The following is an 18341-nucleotide window of genomic DNA, read 5'->3' as shown; positions in this document are numbered from 1 at the left end:
AGTTAAAAATAAAAATAAAGGTTATTTTTTACTGCTTCACGCACTCTAGCCAACTGACGCTTCCACTCTAACTTTGAAGAAAAAGTGATTTCCACTCCTCCTTTGAGTGCTCACAGTTTCAAATTATGTAAAAACAGTTGTTGTGTTTTGGAGAGAGCAGAAGTTTTCCTCCGTTTTATATTTTGAATCACATTTCTACGTGCAGGTATGAGAGAGCTGGGTGACTCAGAAAAAAGGTGAAATTTTGTAGGAAAAAGGTGAAATTTTGTGGGTTTTTAAAGAAAATTCCAATGCATTCCTATTTTAATTATAACACCAAAAGTCCTAGCACCTCTTTCGGGATCAAGACGCACGTTTTGATGTATATATTACCGGGGTTTTCTCAAAGCTGTGGGACAAGTTACGCGCCAAAATTTGGCGGAAGAATAATAATAAGCCCGAAGGAATATTAAGAGATGCCTCGGAGCTGAGCACCTGTGGCACTAATTAAAGGCTCAGTTCACTCATTTTATCCCTCTCTGTCTCAGGTGATGAGGGTTTGTGCTGCTCACAGGAACATCAGAGCCACAATCTGTTTTAAAGTTCTATAAGTCTGAGCAGCACAAACTGAGTCGTCTCCTCCAAACATGACCAGAGACCACTAGAGGGAGACAGAGGACATCCTACTGGTTCTGTGTTCATCACTTCCCCTTTATACATGAGTTCCACAGACTCACAAATCTGAACATGAAGGAAACTCGCTCCAGATACAGAGACAGACACACCTGTAGAAGCACCTGCAGAGCTGTGGGACACCTTAGGGGAAGTGATGGGCTCCGTTAGAGACACTTTAGCTGATGTTCCCACACTAGACCTTAAGGGAGCGACCCAGCCATAGATTGTTTGATTGACCTGAGTGTGTGCGTGTGTGTGTGTGAGAGATGCATGATGCAGGTAAGCATTGCGTGCTGCGTAAAGGTTCGAGGGTTGGGAAGATGTGAGTGTCCCACAGAAAGCGTCTGTAACTTCAGTGTCCTCAAATGTCTGTAGAGAGGAAACACAAACACAAGTTCCTACAAAATAAAAGGTTTTTTAAAACGCCACTGGTCTTTGTTTTTTATTGTAAACAGTGTCTGTGACATCAGTCCTGTCAACACTGGTGTTAACCACAGACTGAGCTGCTCTACTGTTGCCATCTTGGTTCTTCAGTGTTGGCTTCATGTTTCAGCCTCAGAAAACTTGTTTTTTAATGAAATATTGGATCATTTTTCTTTTTTGGGCCTTGAACAGTTAGTTTAAATCTTAGTTTCAAGATAAAAAAAAACAACTGAGAGAAACACAATGAGACAAGTCAATGACCTGTTTTAATCTCTAACAATGTTTTGTGTTTTATAAACTTGGTTCTTTTTCATTTCAAATCGTCATCTGAAGAGGAACAGCAGCTGTTAGAAAAATGTAAAGCAGTAAAAAGTGTAAGATCTCCCTCTGAAGGAGCAGAAAATAAGTACTTAATATCTGTACTTATATGCCTGCTGTCATTCCCTGAACTATGACCTCTGGTAAATCAGGCGCGAAATATGGAACAAAGAAAATACTGTAGTTTTACAAACTCCTCAGGTTTATTAATATCTCATTAACACCCCCCCCATCCCAAACCTGCATCAGTTAAAACAATGAAAAAGCTTCTAAAAGTCAAGTTGTTCTGCTGCAGTTACGAAGCTTCAGCTGTGAGTTTCATCAAAAGCACAAAAGAAACAAAATCAACAATACAAAAAACAAACAGTAGAAAAAATTCATTCACACACATTGACACACACTTTGACCCTGTTCATGCCCGACCATCCTGATCTGGATCAGTTCTTCAGTCCATGACAGGACTGTCAGTCACTGATGATGATGCTGCTGTAAACCAGCTGTCAATCATATTTAAATCCTCCATCAGCTTTTACACTGATTTCTCTTCATATCTTTTTTTTCAATACTTTGTTTATTGAGTTTTGTTTTATTCTAAATTTACAGTAAACCGAATTCAAACATTAATTAAAATTTCTCTCTATTTCTATGAAAATCCTCACGCACATATTTTGCTTTCTCTCTCATCTAGATTCAGATCAGATTGAAGTCTCAGGTGTAAACAGGTTTTTATTTATCTTCTTTAGTATCAAAATTCACTTGTGACCCTGCTGATCATTAGAGTTTAGCTCTCCATCCCTCCACAGGAAACATCAGAGAACAGCTGGCTGAGAACAGACACATGACCTGAACTCTACAGACTGAAGCTGTTAATCTGCGATGATCAATAATCAAAGATGATTTGACCAGTTCAGCAGATGACTCAATTCTCACATGAGAAATTTTTAATGTTTACTAAGATTTTATTTACTGATCAATCGATCGATTATTAAAGAAAATACCTCTCAGATGTAATGATGATGACAATCATTGGTTTCAGTCTGACAGAATAAACAACATGAGGTTTCTGAGTCTTCGTTATTGTCACAGAAAAACATTAAAAAACAAAGATAAATCAACTTTACAGTCTCTGTCTCAGAGGAGTTCATATTTACTTCAGTGGTTAATTTGCAGGGTTTTTCCTGGACAAAAATTAGGCGGGGGTGGTACTAAGCCGTAACACCGGGGGGTGGGGGGGCACCTTCCACTTGAGAACTAGGCCTACTTTCACTCCTTACAACTTAACCGTATCTCGTCAGTTACATGAATTAACTTTTTTTCCCCATAATTGAAGAACTAATTATGTCTGCACTCAATTCAGGTCGCCTCCTTCCGCAGGCAGAAAATCCAGCGCGTTCGTATTCTTCTTCTTTGGTAATTTCGGATGGCTCTGCTTGATGCACGGATTACGATACAGAGGCACTAGATTGCCGTAGTGGCGTGCAGCTGCAATTGCAGTTAAAAGTACTAAAATTTGGTTGGGAGGCGGAGGGGCCACCAAATTTGACGGAGACGGCCGCCTCCCAATTCTCTATGCAGGAAAAACCCTGATTTGTCATTAATTAATCACGTAGACCCTGAGGATGTAGAGTGAACCTGACAGTCACACTGATGAACTGTCTCTGGAGGGAAGTTGTCTAAAAACTGGTGCAGGAGTGAAAATGTTTTTCTTAATGGACTAAAAAATTTGAAACCAGTAACACAAAGTAGAAACCATTAGCAAGAAGTAAAAACCAGTAGCAAGAAGTAGAAAACAGTTACAGAAAGTAGTTACCAAGTAGAAACCAGTAGCAGGAAGTAGAAACACTGGTCTCTGTGAGGCAGCAGAGTCTCTAACGGTCAGCAAATGTTTCAGCTGTTCGATTTAAAGCAAAGTTTGTGTCCAATCATACGACAGTGTGATGTCAGCGTCTCTGTGGCGACATGTTTGTTTGTTGCGTTGACAGGAATTTTGTACAGCAGTCAGTAAATCAGTCCAGGCTCTGCCCTCGTCCTGGACCACAGTGCTTGCCGCCGAAACAATCAATCACCAAACGGCACTCCTGAAAACACACACACACGTTAATACAACAAAACAAACACACTAATACAACAACACACACAAACATTATTACAACCTCTAATCATTTAATTAACTGAATAATCAGCTTATTATTTATTAATCAGCCGATTATTAAATAATCAGTTGAACTCCTACATTTCCCAGAATGCATTATGACACCCTACTACCAGATCTACCAACAGATGCATTTGGGTGCAGTCTGTGCTATCTGGAACTCTGTGGTCTCTGCTGGTTTTCATTATGTGTGTTTCCACCACAGGAACCTTCCCCAGGAACCAAGAACCTTTTGAGGAACGAGGGTCTAAATTTAGTCCGGGGTAATTGATCTACCCCCAAAAAAGTCCCTGGTGGGGGGGTAGTACTTTCCAAAGGTTCAGGAACTTTGGGGGGTGTGGTCTGCAGTGCTCAACATTTCTGACTGATCGAGCACTCTGCTGCATTTTATTTCACCAGCCATGTTCAAAAGCCCGTAACTGCAAGCTGTTTTGTTTTGATTCTAAACTGTTGATGTGCGTCTTTAATCCGCTTTGCAACTAACACTCGCCGCCATTCCAGCATTGATTCAATGAATCAGTTTGCATTGCAAAAAAGCACAATCAACAGCAGCACAACTTGAATCTCCTCTGTTAACAGGCTAAGTGTAGTGTCGCACAAACGATAATGCCGGCCTGTCCGTCCTTTTTTTTGGCGTCATCGTTGTTGTATAGCCTTTGCCTTCTTCTCACCGCCCCCTACTGGACTGGAGTTGTAGTGCATTTACCTCCATTTCTTTTCCATACGTCATCATCATCTCCCTGGGACTTTAGGCCAGAGTGGAAACACAGACAACAATGGGCCACAGGAACCTTTTAGTTCCTGAAGAAAAGTACCTGGAACTAAAACCTATAACTAAAAGTTCCAGGTACTCTTTGGTCAAAACGTGGCTATTGAGTCATACCCGATTCAGAGTCATGTGGTAGTTATCGTGTGTGTTGGGACGGAGACTCACAGTTTATCAGATGCAGAGTGCTGCAGGCGAGCAGCAGCAGTGCAGGAATACCAGCGAGGGGCGAGGCAGCCGAGTGGTCCTCTGTGGCAGGGGCGGGGGTTTTGTGCTGCGGCGTTGATACTGATAGAGTTGGTGATGCTTCAGAGTCAGCTTTACACTTTTGACTGTAAACACACAAACAGAGAAATCTATTAACTAATGACTCATTAGTTCACACCAGAGGAGAGTCTGTCCAGCCTGATTCAACCTGAAAACACAGAAAGTGAAACTAAAGAAAAAACCTTCATGCTCTGCTCAGACTTTGAGTCTCATGTCCTTCATGGTGACGTAGACATGCATGTTGAGAATGTGGTCTGCTGTTCTTTATCTGATGCCATGTTCCCCTCTGTGTTGTTTGAAATGATGTAACCTGTCATCGTGGAGGGGGCATGTCTTCCTGGAGCTTTGCTCTCACTCTGTCCTCAATGTAGTGTGTGCGTGTGATGCGTTCACTTACAGCTGCTTCTGCAGGTACTGCTGCTGGGACTCGCAGGCCTTGGTCTGACTCTGAGCCGCAAACATCTGATTCTCAGCAGCTTGCTTCAGCTTGAAGTTGGCCTCGGTCTGATGGAAGGCCTGGGTCAGGTTGTTCTTCAGCGCCTCGATGTGATCTGAACAAACACACACAACACACACATCAAAAATTAATATATATTATAATATTAATATAAAACTATTTTCAACGTCATGAAATCAAAAGAATCAGCTCGTTGACATTTGAAGAAAGTCTCATGTTTAATGTTGGAGTTGGATTTTCTTCTTTCCTGAACTCACTGAACACAACAACATGACACCTGAGAAAACAAGTGCTGAGGAAGACCATGAGGAGTGGCTGAAATAAGCAAGTAAGTGGACCTTGATTTCAGATTATTGTGACAAACTGTGAAGAATGAAATGAAAAAGTTCTGTTTAGGTAACAACCATTTCCTATTGTTTAAGTCCTGATGTAGTGATACTGTTGATGGAAAGTTGTCCAATATAGCAACAGTAACTAGGGGTGGGGTGGGGTGTGGGGGGGGTCTGGGAGCTCCCTGCGATCAGAGCTGGAGGAGGTCTGGGAAACTGGTGACACCACGCCTTGCAGAGTGGTGGAGCAGGAGAATCTGAGCAGGGTTTGGTTCGGGTCTACATGAACTTATAAGGTCACGTCCAGTCTTATCTCTGAGTCGACTCTCTGTAATGTCAGGAACGACCGGACCTGCCAGCCCCATGTTCTCTCTGCTCTAACTTGTTTATGTACAGATCTGGATCAGTCCTGACTCTGTGAGACTGCTGCCAAAATCTGCATCTGAACCAGTTCCTGAGTCCAGGACCTAGTCCTACAATCTGATTCTTATTAAAACAAAAGAGGAATTCAGCGCTGAGGTGAGATTATTTCTTTAAACAATCCTGACCGATCTAAAAACTGACCCAGGACCAGGTGGAATCATTAGTTCAGCTCCTTTCCCTTCAGATCTCTTATCAAACATCAGCTGGTTTTTAATCCTGACAAAACTAAATGGAACCTGTCCCGGCCCACACCCTCTGTCCACACTCTGCAGAGCTCTGAGATTAAAACTGTTGTAGACACTCTGGACTCTCCTCTCACACTCTACATACTCATATGTGGTTAAATGTCTCAGTCAATAAAAGCCATGATGTGAGATGTAAATGAACCCGATCCATCCAGACTCACAGCTTCTCTCTGACCAGGCTGATCATCACTGAACTGTCAAACTTTAATTATTGCTGCTTTTACATTTGTTATACTTTCCCAGAACCTAAAAAAGTGTGTTTTATTTATGTGACATCATCTGAATGTCACAACAAAACCAACAACAACAAGAACATGGAGGTAGACGGGAGGAGCTGCTGAGTGGACCTGCTCTCTGGCTCTGGTTTTGGTCAGTCCTTAAAAACTGAAAATAAAATAATTTCCTGTCAGTTTTCATCACTTATTATGAACCTTCCTGTCGACAACAGAGACGTTACCACGGTTACAGGATTACATCATATGATCAGGTGAGATGTTATTTATCTATGTAAACTGCCTCATTCTAAACATCAGCTGATACATGTTCAACCTGAGCCTGAGAGAACTGGTTTCAGATCCTGAGCCTGAGAGAACTGGTTTCAGATCCTAAGCCTGAGAGAAGTGGTTTCAGATCCTGAGCCTGAGAGAACTGGAACCAGGAGAACTATATCCTGAAGTAGAGATCCAGGGGCCAGTTGCACAAAAAAAGCTTAAGATTTCTACTTAAATATTCCACTTAAAGTTTTATTTCTCCTTAGCTGTGGGAGTAATTTACAACAGTGAAAGTGATTTTACAGCAGTAAAATTCTAATGTTTCCACGGAGACCGTTAATTTGCTGCTTTTGATACCTGTTAACACTTTTGGGAAGTGTGTAACATTAAAGAAAGCTGCTGTCTCATCCTCCTGTTGTTTTGGCAGGAACTTCACCACAGTTAACTTTGGCCACTAAGGTGTTTTTGTGGTGTAACTGACTTTAAGTGATTCCTCAAGTTTTAGAGTAAGATAAGAAGAAAACCTTAAATACTTAAGTCAACATTTTACCATATGGAGACAATTTAGGGGTGTTTTGTGCAATTGTTTGTATTTTAAGGAAACCTTAACCTTCAGACTTTAAGGATAAACTTAACTTAAGGTGTTTTGTGCAACTGGCCCTTAGTCTCAGCCAGCCTCTGTTTAAATAAAGAAGTGAATTTCGTAATTTCTCTGGATTATAGTTTAATATTTTATACTCTTCTATTAAAAACTGAAATCTGAAATAATCTCAGATTTAAAGATTTAAACCTTTGAGGCTCAGAAACTTCATGTCCTGAAGGATTCAGAGTCTGGAGACAAACCCTTGCTCTGAGGTGAGCTAAGTGTTTCTGACATTAAACAGTGAGTGATGTTTATCGGGGCCGGCAGCTCCCTGTTCATACAATGCTGCTCTCAAATCTGCTTTAGACAGGAACAAGTGGTTTCCCTTTGACTGTTCACGGCAGGAAGTCACCTTCAATAAAGCGTCTCTCAACTTCCTATCAGGCCACTGTTTGAGCCCCAGCTGCTTCTGGAGAGTATGAGCAAAGGAAAACACCTTTTTTCCCCATTAACAGCAACAACAGACCTCACTTCATAGTTCACTGTGACAGAAACACTCTGCAGGTCATTTAGTCTTCTTGTTAAAGACGTCAGGATGTTGAAATCACAAAAATACACAAGTTATCTTCAGGTATTTGTAGTTTTTACAGTGAACAGTCTGTAAGCCTTTGTTATTGCTGCACAAACTCTATTTGAAATAAATCTGATCATTTCAGCTTCTCTCAGTAAAGTCAATCAAATTCAGAAAATTAGTCCTGGTTTCCGAGGATCAGCAGCTGAGAACAGGTTTGATTAAGGCGTCACCTCCTGTAGGTTCACACTAAACCCAGCATTGTTGAGTTGCCCTGTCAACAATTAACTAGAGCAGGTGTCTGAATCTGAATCCAGGATCGAATCTGAATCCTCTCAAATCCCAGATTCAATCTCATTAGGTTTATCTTTCATCATTCGTCAGTGATTAAAGGTTCACATTTTACACCTCTGTTAAGTGTTGATCCATAAGAAGATATATTTGTGGTTCATCTCAGTGTAGTTTTACATCTCCTCTCTCAGGCTTCTCTCTGGAGCTCTAGTAACAACAGGTCAGTGAGTCAACAGAACAGAGGAGGCTCTGAGCCTCTCTTCTGAAGGGAAATCCAGCTTGTAAAAAGTTTCCAGTTAGTCCTGGACTCTGTGACCATGTTGAGTGGTGGTGTGAAGTCTAGCAGGAACTCCTCCCTCTCTCCTCTGAGCTGTAAGTGTTTTAGCGTAGCGCTGCCATCCTGACATCACTACAGGGAACCCCACATTCCAAAGTCCTGACTGAGGCGAGCTGTTTGTGGAGAGCCGCTGATTCCACTCCAGTTTCCAACGCACAGAACAAACCTGTTCTACACAGACTTGTATTACATATAACTGTACTACATAGACCAAACCTGTTCTACACAGAACTGTTCTACACAGACTTGTACTACATAGAACTGTTCTATACAGACTTGCACTACATAGAACTGTTCTATACAGAACAAACCTGTTCTACACAGACGTGTACTACATAGAACTGTTCTATACAGAACAAACCTGTTCTACATAGAACTGTTCTACACAGACTTGTACTACATAGAACTGTTCTATACAGAACAAACCTGTTCTACACAGACTTGTACTACATAGAACTGTTCTGTACAGAACAAACCTGTTCTACACAGAACACACCTGAGTTCATCCTGCAGGTTACAGATATACTCTGCAGTTCTCTATTAACTTTATTTACCAGCTCAGAACCTCGTGTAATCTTTTCTTATTTATCTTTTTCCTTCCTCCTTTCCTGTATTTCTTCTATTTTTCATTACTTTATTCATTCTCTCTGCATTATAATCGGGACACTTCTTTTCTTGTTTACTTTTCCTTATTCTTTTCTTTATTTCTTTAATTTTCCTTCTTACTTTCTCTTTTTTTAGCTTCAATCTTCCTGTTTTCTGTTATCAGTTTCCTTCTTTCTCTCCCTCTTTTTCTCTGCTTTTCTTTATCTTTCCTACTACATCGCTGTTTTCTTCTTTTCCTTTAATCATTCCTTATTCACTTCCCTTATTAATCGTTTCATCCTACTCCTTTTCATTTATTTTTTCCTCACTTTTTTTTATTTCATTCCTTCCTTCCATTTTTATTGATTTACTTCCGTTTCTTTCTTATTAATTATTTAATTTTGTTCATTCCTTAATTCCTCTTTTTATCTTTTTTACCTTATTTCATTAATCCTCACCTTCTTTCCTTCTTCTGTTCTTCCTTGTTATCTTTCCATCCTTCAATCATGAAAATCTGAACATTTTTAAAGAATGTCTTTCCTTCTTTTATTTGTCTTTCTCCTTTGCTTTTCTTCTTTTATACTTTCCTTCAGATTTTATTATTATATTTCTTTCTTCCTTTTTCAGTTTTCCTTTGATTCTTCTCTTTATTTCCTTTATTTTATCGGTTTTGTTCCACTCTTCCTTTCTTTGTCCATTGTTTCCTTCCTTTTAATTTGTTGTTACATATCTCTTTTCACCTCCCACCCTCCCTTAATTACATTTTCCCACTTTCTTTCCTTCTTTGTTTTTACTTAATTGTTTTTCAGTCTTATTTCCTTATTTCCTTGTTTCCTTCCATTGTTCCTTCCTAACACCTTCTATCACTCCATTCGTTCCTCACATTCCTGAAGATCATACCTGAGTTTACACCTGATGTTTATACCTGGTCGTGTTCCTGCTCAGACTTTATTCAGATCATTTTTTATTCATATGATTTGTGCTTTTTGATTCTTTGAATTCTTCTCTGTTCGTCTCTCAGAGCAGAACCACAGTCCTGCTTTTTTTAAACCAACCAATCATGTGTGTTTGTTTACTATGACTCACAGGTTGTCATGGTAACAGAGGGGAAAATGCAGCTAAGAATACCACTGGTGGCTGGCTGAGAAAGTCTCCTTTCATGGCAGTGACGGAGGTTTTCCTACCTTCCTGCTGGCTGAGCTGAGCTGTGAGGTTCGCCTCCGTCTGACGGAGCTGTTCCACGTTCTCCTGCAGGACGCTGATGTTTTTGTTCAGGCCGACCTGAGGCATGAAACAAACACACCCAGAGAGAAAACACATGTTACTGAGACACTCACAAGTCTCAGGTTTTTGGTTTTTGTATCAGGAACAGTTTCTGTCATGGTTTCTGACAAATTAAGCATTTAGTGGAAAAAATTACAATGGCTGTCAATGAGGATTTACATATATACAACTGAATTTTAATGTTTAATCTTTAATGTTTGTTTATGTCCTTAAAAAAGGACAAACCTGGAATCTTTGCTTTGAACAAAAAGTAAAGATTAATTTATCACAGACATTAATAAACATAATTCAACATGATGTTAATGTGTCAGATGCAGCAGGTTGGTGTTAAACCTGAAAAGAAACTAACAGGAAGAAACTACATCAAAGCTTATGATACAGCAGAAGGTCAAAGGTCACAACAGATGAAGGAACCAAAGTGTTCAAGCCCTGAGTATAATACAAAACCTCACTGTGCACACCTGCTCAGGCGATTTCAGTTCTTCAAGACAAGACACGAAAGCAATGAGTTTATCAACTCGTTATTCTGGAGCTCTCGCTGAACACCTGACTCTTGTACAGAAAAGCTTTTTTGTCAAAAATAAAGCGTCTCTGAGATGATTTTTTTACCTGGAGTTGTTGATTTGACCACGCCCACTTCTATCACACTAGCTCCACCCACATTGATTTTGGTTCAAATACTTTTTTCTGTATTATTGTTGTTTTGTAATAAACGTCATTTATCATGATGCAGCTCAGAGCAGAGACTGTTCAAGGAAGCAACAGCACCTGCGCTGTCACACCTTTACCACAGGACACACCTTTAGCTGGGCCATGCTGGGCCAGGCCAGCTCAGACTGTCTGCTCCTGGAGCTGAGATGGTGACAGAAAGCAGGACGGCTCAGCTCTGAGAACGGCTTTTAGAAGCATTCCTTTCATCGAACGCAGGAGTTATAGTTAGACCAGCAGAGTCCTGCTCTTAAAGGAATAGTCCAAACAAACATCTTCACCCTGAGGAGCTCAAGACCATAACACTGAACAGTTCACTCTGTGTACTCACAGTGTTCATAACAATATACACTGTGTACTCACACGGTTCATAACAACAGCACTAATGTAGACAGCTGAGCCGACAGAGGTGAGTGCTTCATTCATTATCAACACATCATCTGACACAGGTTCACTGCTTCAACACTCCAGAATATTCAGGAATCCTGGAAAACCTCAAGAACAACTAGAATCCTAGAATGACGGACCCAGATATTTCTCAATGACTGAAAACTTCCTGAAGGATTCTTGAAACATGAATCTTCTGAGAGACACTGAGAACATCCTTTAAGACCACTAGAAGCCTGTCAAATCCTGCTATAACCTCCTACAAGGACTCCTGGAACACACTCCAGGAACCATACAACACTATCAGGAACCTCAGGACCTCTGCAACCTTTCCGGGGACTTCTAATCTTCTAAGGAAACCTGGACCTGAACCAGTCATCCCTGTCCTGTACTCATGTCATGTTTTTACAGTGATCTCACCATAGACTGAACACTTGAAACTGCTCAACAGGAAGTGATGTACAGCGGTGAACTCCTCTTTGCATAAAGCTCCTCACTTCATGCTGCTCTGTTGTAGGAATATAAATCAAACCACAGCTATGATCTGAACGTAACCAGCTCACACTAGTAGTTCTGATGATTACTGACAGGAAGATAAGGTCAGAGCATAGAGAAGGTTCAGCTCCACACCACCTGTACCTGAGCTGAGGTCAGTCTCTGGGATCAGAGGTCAAACGTTAAGTATCCACAACAAAGTTCAGTATCCATCGATTCAACTTCTCTTGGAGAACCAGGACCTAGACCTTCACACACACGTACCTGAGCTGGTCCTAAAAGGTAGATACTGTAGGTAGATATAAAGCATGTCTGTATGTTGGCCTGATGACAGTGTCTGTTGTGTGTTGCAAGTTCTTGAAGAACTACTGGTTCTCAAGGACCCCTTAGAACTAGAACAAGGACTACAGTGTTTTTACCTCCTGAAGGACTCCTGGAACACACTCCAGTAACAATATAACACTATCAGGAACCCCTTTAACCCTCTTTTACCTCTTCCAGGACTCCTACAGCAGAGATAGACTGAAAAAGAGAGACAGAGAATGTAGACACGCCCTAATTAGTAGCTCCAGCTGCCTCAGACTCATCCATCATTAGCTGGTCCATAAATCAGTCACAGCTCGAACAGATCCACTGCAGACATCTGCTATTCATCTCCAGAGCTCAGTAACTTCTAATTTTGTAAGAATCTTTCGTACTTGGTTTAACACTGACTAGCAGGTTAAAGGATCACCAGGAGCTTCCTGACCAGAGGTTTAACAGGCCTGATGGAGGCTTCACTGTCTCTGATGGATCAATCTGGGTTTGGAGGGCCAAGTGTATAACCTGGTGAAGGAGGACTGATGTGTTGATGTGTTCTGAGCCTGATTCTCCTGGTTTCAGCCTCTTAGTTTCAGTAATGGGGATTTCTAAAGTCCCATCCAACAGGAGCCAAACCTCCGATGGACCAAATATTTTTGGCCATGTAGCTGATTATTCATCTCCAGAAGGAAAACTAGTTTATTAATTTAAGCTCAGGAAAAAAAAAAAAGTATTATTAACAGTCAAGATCAAAAAATAAACCTCATATCAAACACAAACTGACTCCCACTAGTTCACCTGAAACAAAAGCAATAAAACTGAAAAAAGAAAAACACGTGAACCAAAAAATTCACCACCTCAAAATATCACACAACAGCTGCAAATATCACAGGTGGTTCAGACGTTTCACATCTGAGAGCCTCTGCTCCAGGTTCTAGTTCCAATCACTGATCATCGTCTCTATCTACCCAGCATTCACTGGGTTAACATGACTGTCAGCTGCTCTGAGGTCAGCTGAAATTCAGGTGGATTCACTCAGAGCAGGAGGTGGAAAACACAACTGCTCTCACTGGTAAGGCTTTTATTTTGTAGGAATGATGAGTTTGGGCCTGAAGGGGTTAAATGATGTCTGGGGTTTTTGAGGTTGAACACAGGAAACAGTCAGTTCTCTGAAAATATCCTGTCAGTGTGAATGAACATCCTGAGGCTGATACACATATAGACACGTATATTAGTTCAATACAAGTATCAGACTTTGAGGTGGAAGATAATTAATATTAAAAGAAGTCGGTCTGGGATCAGGACTCAGCTGGACCCTAATGATTACACATCATTGGCGTCCATTCAGTCTGAGGAGCCACCTCCTACAGACCCTGCTGTTCCAGACTCTCAGATGCAGCAGAGCCAGTCTGTCTGAACGTGGACCCTGACTTGGTCCAGGACTCGACTGGTGATGTTTCACAACAACACACGCACACAGAGGGTTTGTTTTGGCTCGTGTGCTGCTCGGTGACCGTGTGTCAGTGCTCAATGTTGGAGTTTGATATCATGTTTACAGAACACATGCAAGGTCAAAATGCAGCGTTAACAGTGAAATCTGGGTAATGTAGTACCAGATAACAAAAAGCCAGAGTTTGACAGCAGCTTAACAAGAAATGTTTTACGTTTGCTCATTTCAGTTTCTATAAATAAAGGTAACATTTAAGATTGTCCAAAACACAGACATGATGTCAGAGTTTCTCTTCAGCAATTAAAGATCAGATCAGACCACACATTGTTAGTCCCACTGTGGGGAACTTTGCAGCATTACAGCAACAAAGTGGACTGTGCAAAAAAAAAAACTGCAAAATTTCAACATCAAATACTAAGAATTTAAAAAGGATAAATGATAGATAATAATATGTACAAATCAAATATTTAAATATATCAATATTTGCAGCAAATAAGTGATACTGCACATTGGGTGTGTGTTCATTATTTTATGGGCATTTTTTTGCCTTTATTTGGATAGACACAGTGAGAGAGAGAGAGGGAGGGGATGACCTGCAGCAAAGGGCCACGGGTCGGACTCGAACCTCAAACCTGAGGATGAGAGTTGAGCCGCCATCCTCCTGTCCACTGGTAGGAGGGGTCATCCCAGGACAGAGCTGGTCTGTTAAGCCTCTTCCTGTCAGCAGTGCAGATGCCGCTGCTCCAGCAGGGGACAGAAAATACCCCCCACACTGCTGAAGACCTGAGACCTGAGCAGGGAGAGTCTGCTCTTTCGTTTTTATACATGTTACTGTGTCCTACATAATGAGGCTTTCACAGGATGAGCAGAGAGAAAACGCCAGTCTGGAGGGAAGAAGTCGAATGAGGAAAAAAATTAAGAGCAGAGGTGAAGGAGAGGAGGGGAGGAGGAGGAGGAATGAGTCAGGGCGAACCACGAGAGGAGGAGGAGGGAGGGAATACAGGCAAACACTCACTTTTTCCAACCAACAACTCAGAGAATATGAAGCTGGAAAAGTTGGAAGCAGCTAAACTAAACTGCTGAACGTCTCTTCAGTTTAAACACTGAGAGGGAAAAACTATTCAAACCCCTTATACAGGAAGCAGCAGAAACTCTCCCGGAATGGAAATCGGAGGGAGCAGAGTAAAGAGGAGGTCACACCAGTTCATATCAGAGCTTCACACAGACACTCTGTCAGGTTAGAAAGAGGTTTCTATTCAGTCCAGATCCTGGAACGTTCCGAGATCCTTCTCCACATACAATTGTAAAGGTGTTATTTACATGTTTTGCTGAGGACATGTTGAACTTGTTAGTGTTCCTCTGAGGAGGGTGGGGCTGCTGCGGTTGGAAATGTGGCAATTTTACTCTAGAAGCTATTTTCAATTTCAATTTTGTGATAATGTTAAAATCATGAACACCTCCCACTAACAACAACTGAGTGGATCTGACTCCTCTGAGCTCCACTGTTCCCACTAACCATTAATCAGTCAGACTCCCTGCTGCACTATCATGAACACACACTGTAGTTTATTCCAAGTCCTGCTGCCTCAAATACTCACTACAACACCAAATGTGGATTAATCCGCTGCTAATTTTAGACTCCTGTTTGAAAAAAAAAAGAAACTTTATATTTGCGCAGAGTTTTAAAAGATTTACATCCTCAGTAGGAACCAATTAGCTAAGAGCTGAGGTTTTATTATTTGATAAGGCAGTCAAGGGTGACAGGAAATGTGCCAGAAAAAAGAGAAGTTACCCACATGGTAAAGCTCCCTAACCACTCAGCTATTGGGTCACACACCCAACAACATAAAACCTTCAGCTTGAGTAGCTCAACTAGTTCCTCTGATATTTATCTGCTGAGTCACCTTAACTGTTCACATGTGAGTTCAGCATCAAACTTCATTCCTTTACTCACCAACAGCTGTCTTGTGAGGTGGAAACCTATTAAAGCAATCTTTTCTTCTACTGATGTGAGCATGCTAACCAGCTAGCCCCTTGTCAGCCTGTGTTTCCAATAGCGACTCACTGCAGCCTACAGTCTGCCCTGAAGATGTAGCTGCTCAGAGGACGTACTATAACCTCATGTTTTATAAAAACAAAGATCAATCAGAACAAAGGAGACAGTCACCACCACCTGCTACTGACAAGAAACCACGTTCATCAGCCGAGAAAACTTACGGCTAATCCTTTCAAAATAAATTTAAACAACTGAAAAAATCAGCTCTCTCATTAACATTCACTTGGACTCTAGGATGAACTGATTCGATTTTGGTGGTCAAAATTAAAGGTGGTGGCGACCTAACAACACACTTTTTAGCCATAACTCAAGACTTCACACAGCAATTATGACAAAATTTCCCACAAATGGTTCATATTTTATAAACAGGGATGTAACCTGAAACTAGTCTGAGTGGAGGAGGCAGAAACAACAAGGAGGTAATTCTAGATTGCTTTGAAACACAAACACAGAGATGAATACAAGGAAAGAAACTGATTCAGGTTCAACCAGGAACTTAATCTTCAGCTTTATATCTGTAACCATGAAAACTAACTTCCCCCAAAGACAAGACACTACATAAATCTGACAGTTTATTGTTTTCACTACAAATCAACTTTTCTAAATGTTATATATTGTTCTGTCTTGTCACAAGAAACTGTCTCATCATCAACACAGTTTGAGCTGTTTTCTTCTTTTAGAAAACAAAGTATGACTTGTTAAACCAGCAAATTATTTTACAGTGTATAAACTCAGTCACTCACATTTTCCTGGCGACACTCTTCCAGCGAGGCGTTTGTGGCGTTGAGGTGTGTCTGCAGCAGCAGGATCTCTGCGGTCTTGCGCTCCACCTCCTCCCTCGTCTTCTCCACCTTCTCCTCCAGAGCCACCTTGTTATTGTTCCATGTCGCTGTGGACATCTTCAGCTGCTCCTTCGTGCCCTGCAGCTCTTTGTTGCAGTGGGCCACACCCTTCCAGTCCGGAGATGTCGACCACACCACGATGATGATGAGCGAGACCAGGGACCAGAGCAGCAACAGGGCAAGCACCACGTTCTTTGCCTTCTGGGAGGACTTGGAGGAGGCCGCCATGGGGAGAACACCTGAGGAGGAGGAGGAGGAGGAGGAGGAGGATGGAGATGGAGATGAAGATGAGGCTGAGGCTGAGGCTGAGGCTGAGGCTGAGGCTGAGGCTGGCGAGGACGAGCTGTGGAGGAGCAGCTGCTCTTAGTGAGGCGCTCAGGTTGAAGTGAGCTTGACGCTCGCTGTAGGCTGGAGAGAAACACAGGGAGGGGCTCCCTCACAGGGTGACAGGAGGACGGAAAACCCACGGCCACACCCCCTGCCTCACCCGCTCCACCTCCCCCCCTGAGTCCAACACCCCACCTCCCACTGCCTCCCCACCCCAAACCTCACCCTCCTCCTCCTCTCCATGTCAGTTTTATCGTGCCCAGAGAGGACGCAGTGATCAACAGGAAAGTCACAACATCAGAGGGAAGCCACACACACACACACACACACACACACACACACACACACACACACACACACACACACACACACACACACACACACACACACACACACACACACACACTGCTCACATGGAAAGTTTCATTTAAGTGTGAGGTGTGTCTCTCTCTGTGTGTGTGTGTGTGTGTGTGTGTGGAACACTGTGGCTTTCTGTTTCTGTTTCCCAGCCTCAGAGCCGTGAACCTGGATGAACTCTAACTGAAAATATGTGGATCTTTTGGCAACAACGCTCCAGTTGAAACATTTCAGGCCAAGAAATCTAAGAAATGAAACTCAGAGAGAAACAGAGGGAGAGGGAGAGAGAGAGAGAGAGGGAGAGAGACAGACAGACAGACAGAGAGAGAGAGATAGACAGGTAGAAAGAAAAGACAGAGAACGACTGGAATAGTTTTCTGAAAAGTCAGAAAGGCAGCAGCAGTACCTCTCACTCTTTCCTGACCTCCGGCCAGCTGTTGGCACACAGCTGGCACAGACCCCCATCCCCTGTCCCACCAGGCCCCTCCGCCTCTCTGAGCTGTGATTGGTTCACAGTGTGTTCGAGGGCAGAGCTTCAGTCTCTGGACTCCTGGAAACAACCAAACAACATCTCTATAAACATCTGTAATTCCTGCCAGGAGCCAGGGGTCCTGGTCCATATCCAGGACTAGCCCAGCCCCCCGCCACCCCCAACCACACCCTGAGGGGGTGGAGCTTCAGGGAAGCAATGGGCCAAAAGAACTCAGGTTATAAAAGAGACAGAGGAGCATTAACTCAAAGCAGCAAAAAGAGTTCAGACTGACAAGCTGTTATAATAGAGAGAACAGCTGAGAGAATATATATATATATATATATATATATATATATATATATACATATAATCTCTCTGTTAATAACATGATAATGCCACACAGCCAAACATCAGCCTGGATCTGAACTACTGTAGCTTATAAATATGACAGCTTTCATAAAATGTTTTATTACTGGTCTATTAACAGCTTTTCCTCTGCACTTCAGCTTGTCTGGGTTTGGTCACCACAGGAAGTGGAGAAATCTACTGTGTGTGAGTGTGTGTGTGAGTGTGTGTGTGTGTGTGTGTGTGTGTGTGTGTGTGTGTGTGTGTGTGTGTGTGTGTGTTTCCTTTGCACAAACAAATGAGTGACTATTTCACATCCACATGAGTCATGTGGATGTTATGAGTTCTCTGCTGTAAAAAGTTTCATTTAAAAAAAAATGGTGTGAGCACAGATTTTGGATTTTCCCTGCACAAACTGATCAAACA

At 42.0% G+C, this 18341-nt stretch overlaps 1 protein-coding gene and 1 pseudogene across 1 annotated transcript; one reads left to right on the top strand and one right to left on the bottom strand.

Annotated features, from left to right (window-relative positions):
• The window catches only part of LOC111671682 (cocaine- and amphetamine-regulated transcript protein-like), a 3355-nt pseudogene extending 2311 nt beyond the window's left edge, over nucleotides 1–1044 (top strand).
• Nucleotides 1045–1576: 532 nt separating this feature from the next.
• LOC111671757 (uncharacterized) lies at nucleotides 1577–16812 on the bottom strand. Its single transcript, XM_023428952.2, has 5 exons — nucleotides 16316–16812; nucleotides 10077–10173; nucleotides 4978–5131; nucleotides 4482–4645; nucleotides 1577–3473 (listed from the first exon to the last, which is right to left on the bottom strand). Coding segments are annotated over exons 1-5 (744 nt in total). The 5' UTR covers nucleotides 16643–16812; the 3' UTR covers nucleotides 1577–3471.
• Between the last annotated feature and the right edge of the window lie 1529 nt (nucleotides 16813–18341).

Source organism: Seriola lalandi, unplaced genomic scaffold (assembly GCF_002814215.2).
Source record: "Seriola lalandi dorsalis isolate HSWRI2012SDOR001 ecotype SW California unplaced genomic scaffold, Sedor1 jcf7180002054885, whole genome shotgun sequence".
In the NCBI taxonomy this organism is placed as follows: Eukaryota; Metazoa; Chordata; class Actinopteri; order Carangiformes; family Carangidae; genus Seriola; species Seriola lalandi.
This window is presented reverse-complemented; position numbering and strand designations above follow the sequence as displayed.

Excerpts from the sequence above, each read along its gene's own strand:
- LOC111671757 (XM_023428952.2), bottom strand. The coding sequence starts at position 16,642 with ATGGCGGCCTCCTCCAAGTCCTCCCAGAAGGCAAAGAACGTGGTGCTT. Across the intron at positions 5,132-10,076 it reads TCAGCTCAGCCAGCAGGAAG|ATCACATCGAGGCGCTGAAG; the intron begins GTAGGAAAACCT and ends GTGTTTGTTCAG. Across the intron at positions 4,646-4,977 it reads CAGTACCTGCAGAAGCAGCT|TCAAAAGTGTAAAGCTGACT; the intron begins GTAAGTGAACGC and ends GTGTGTTTACAG.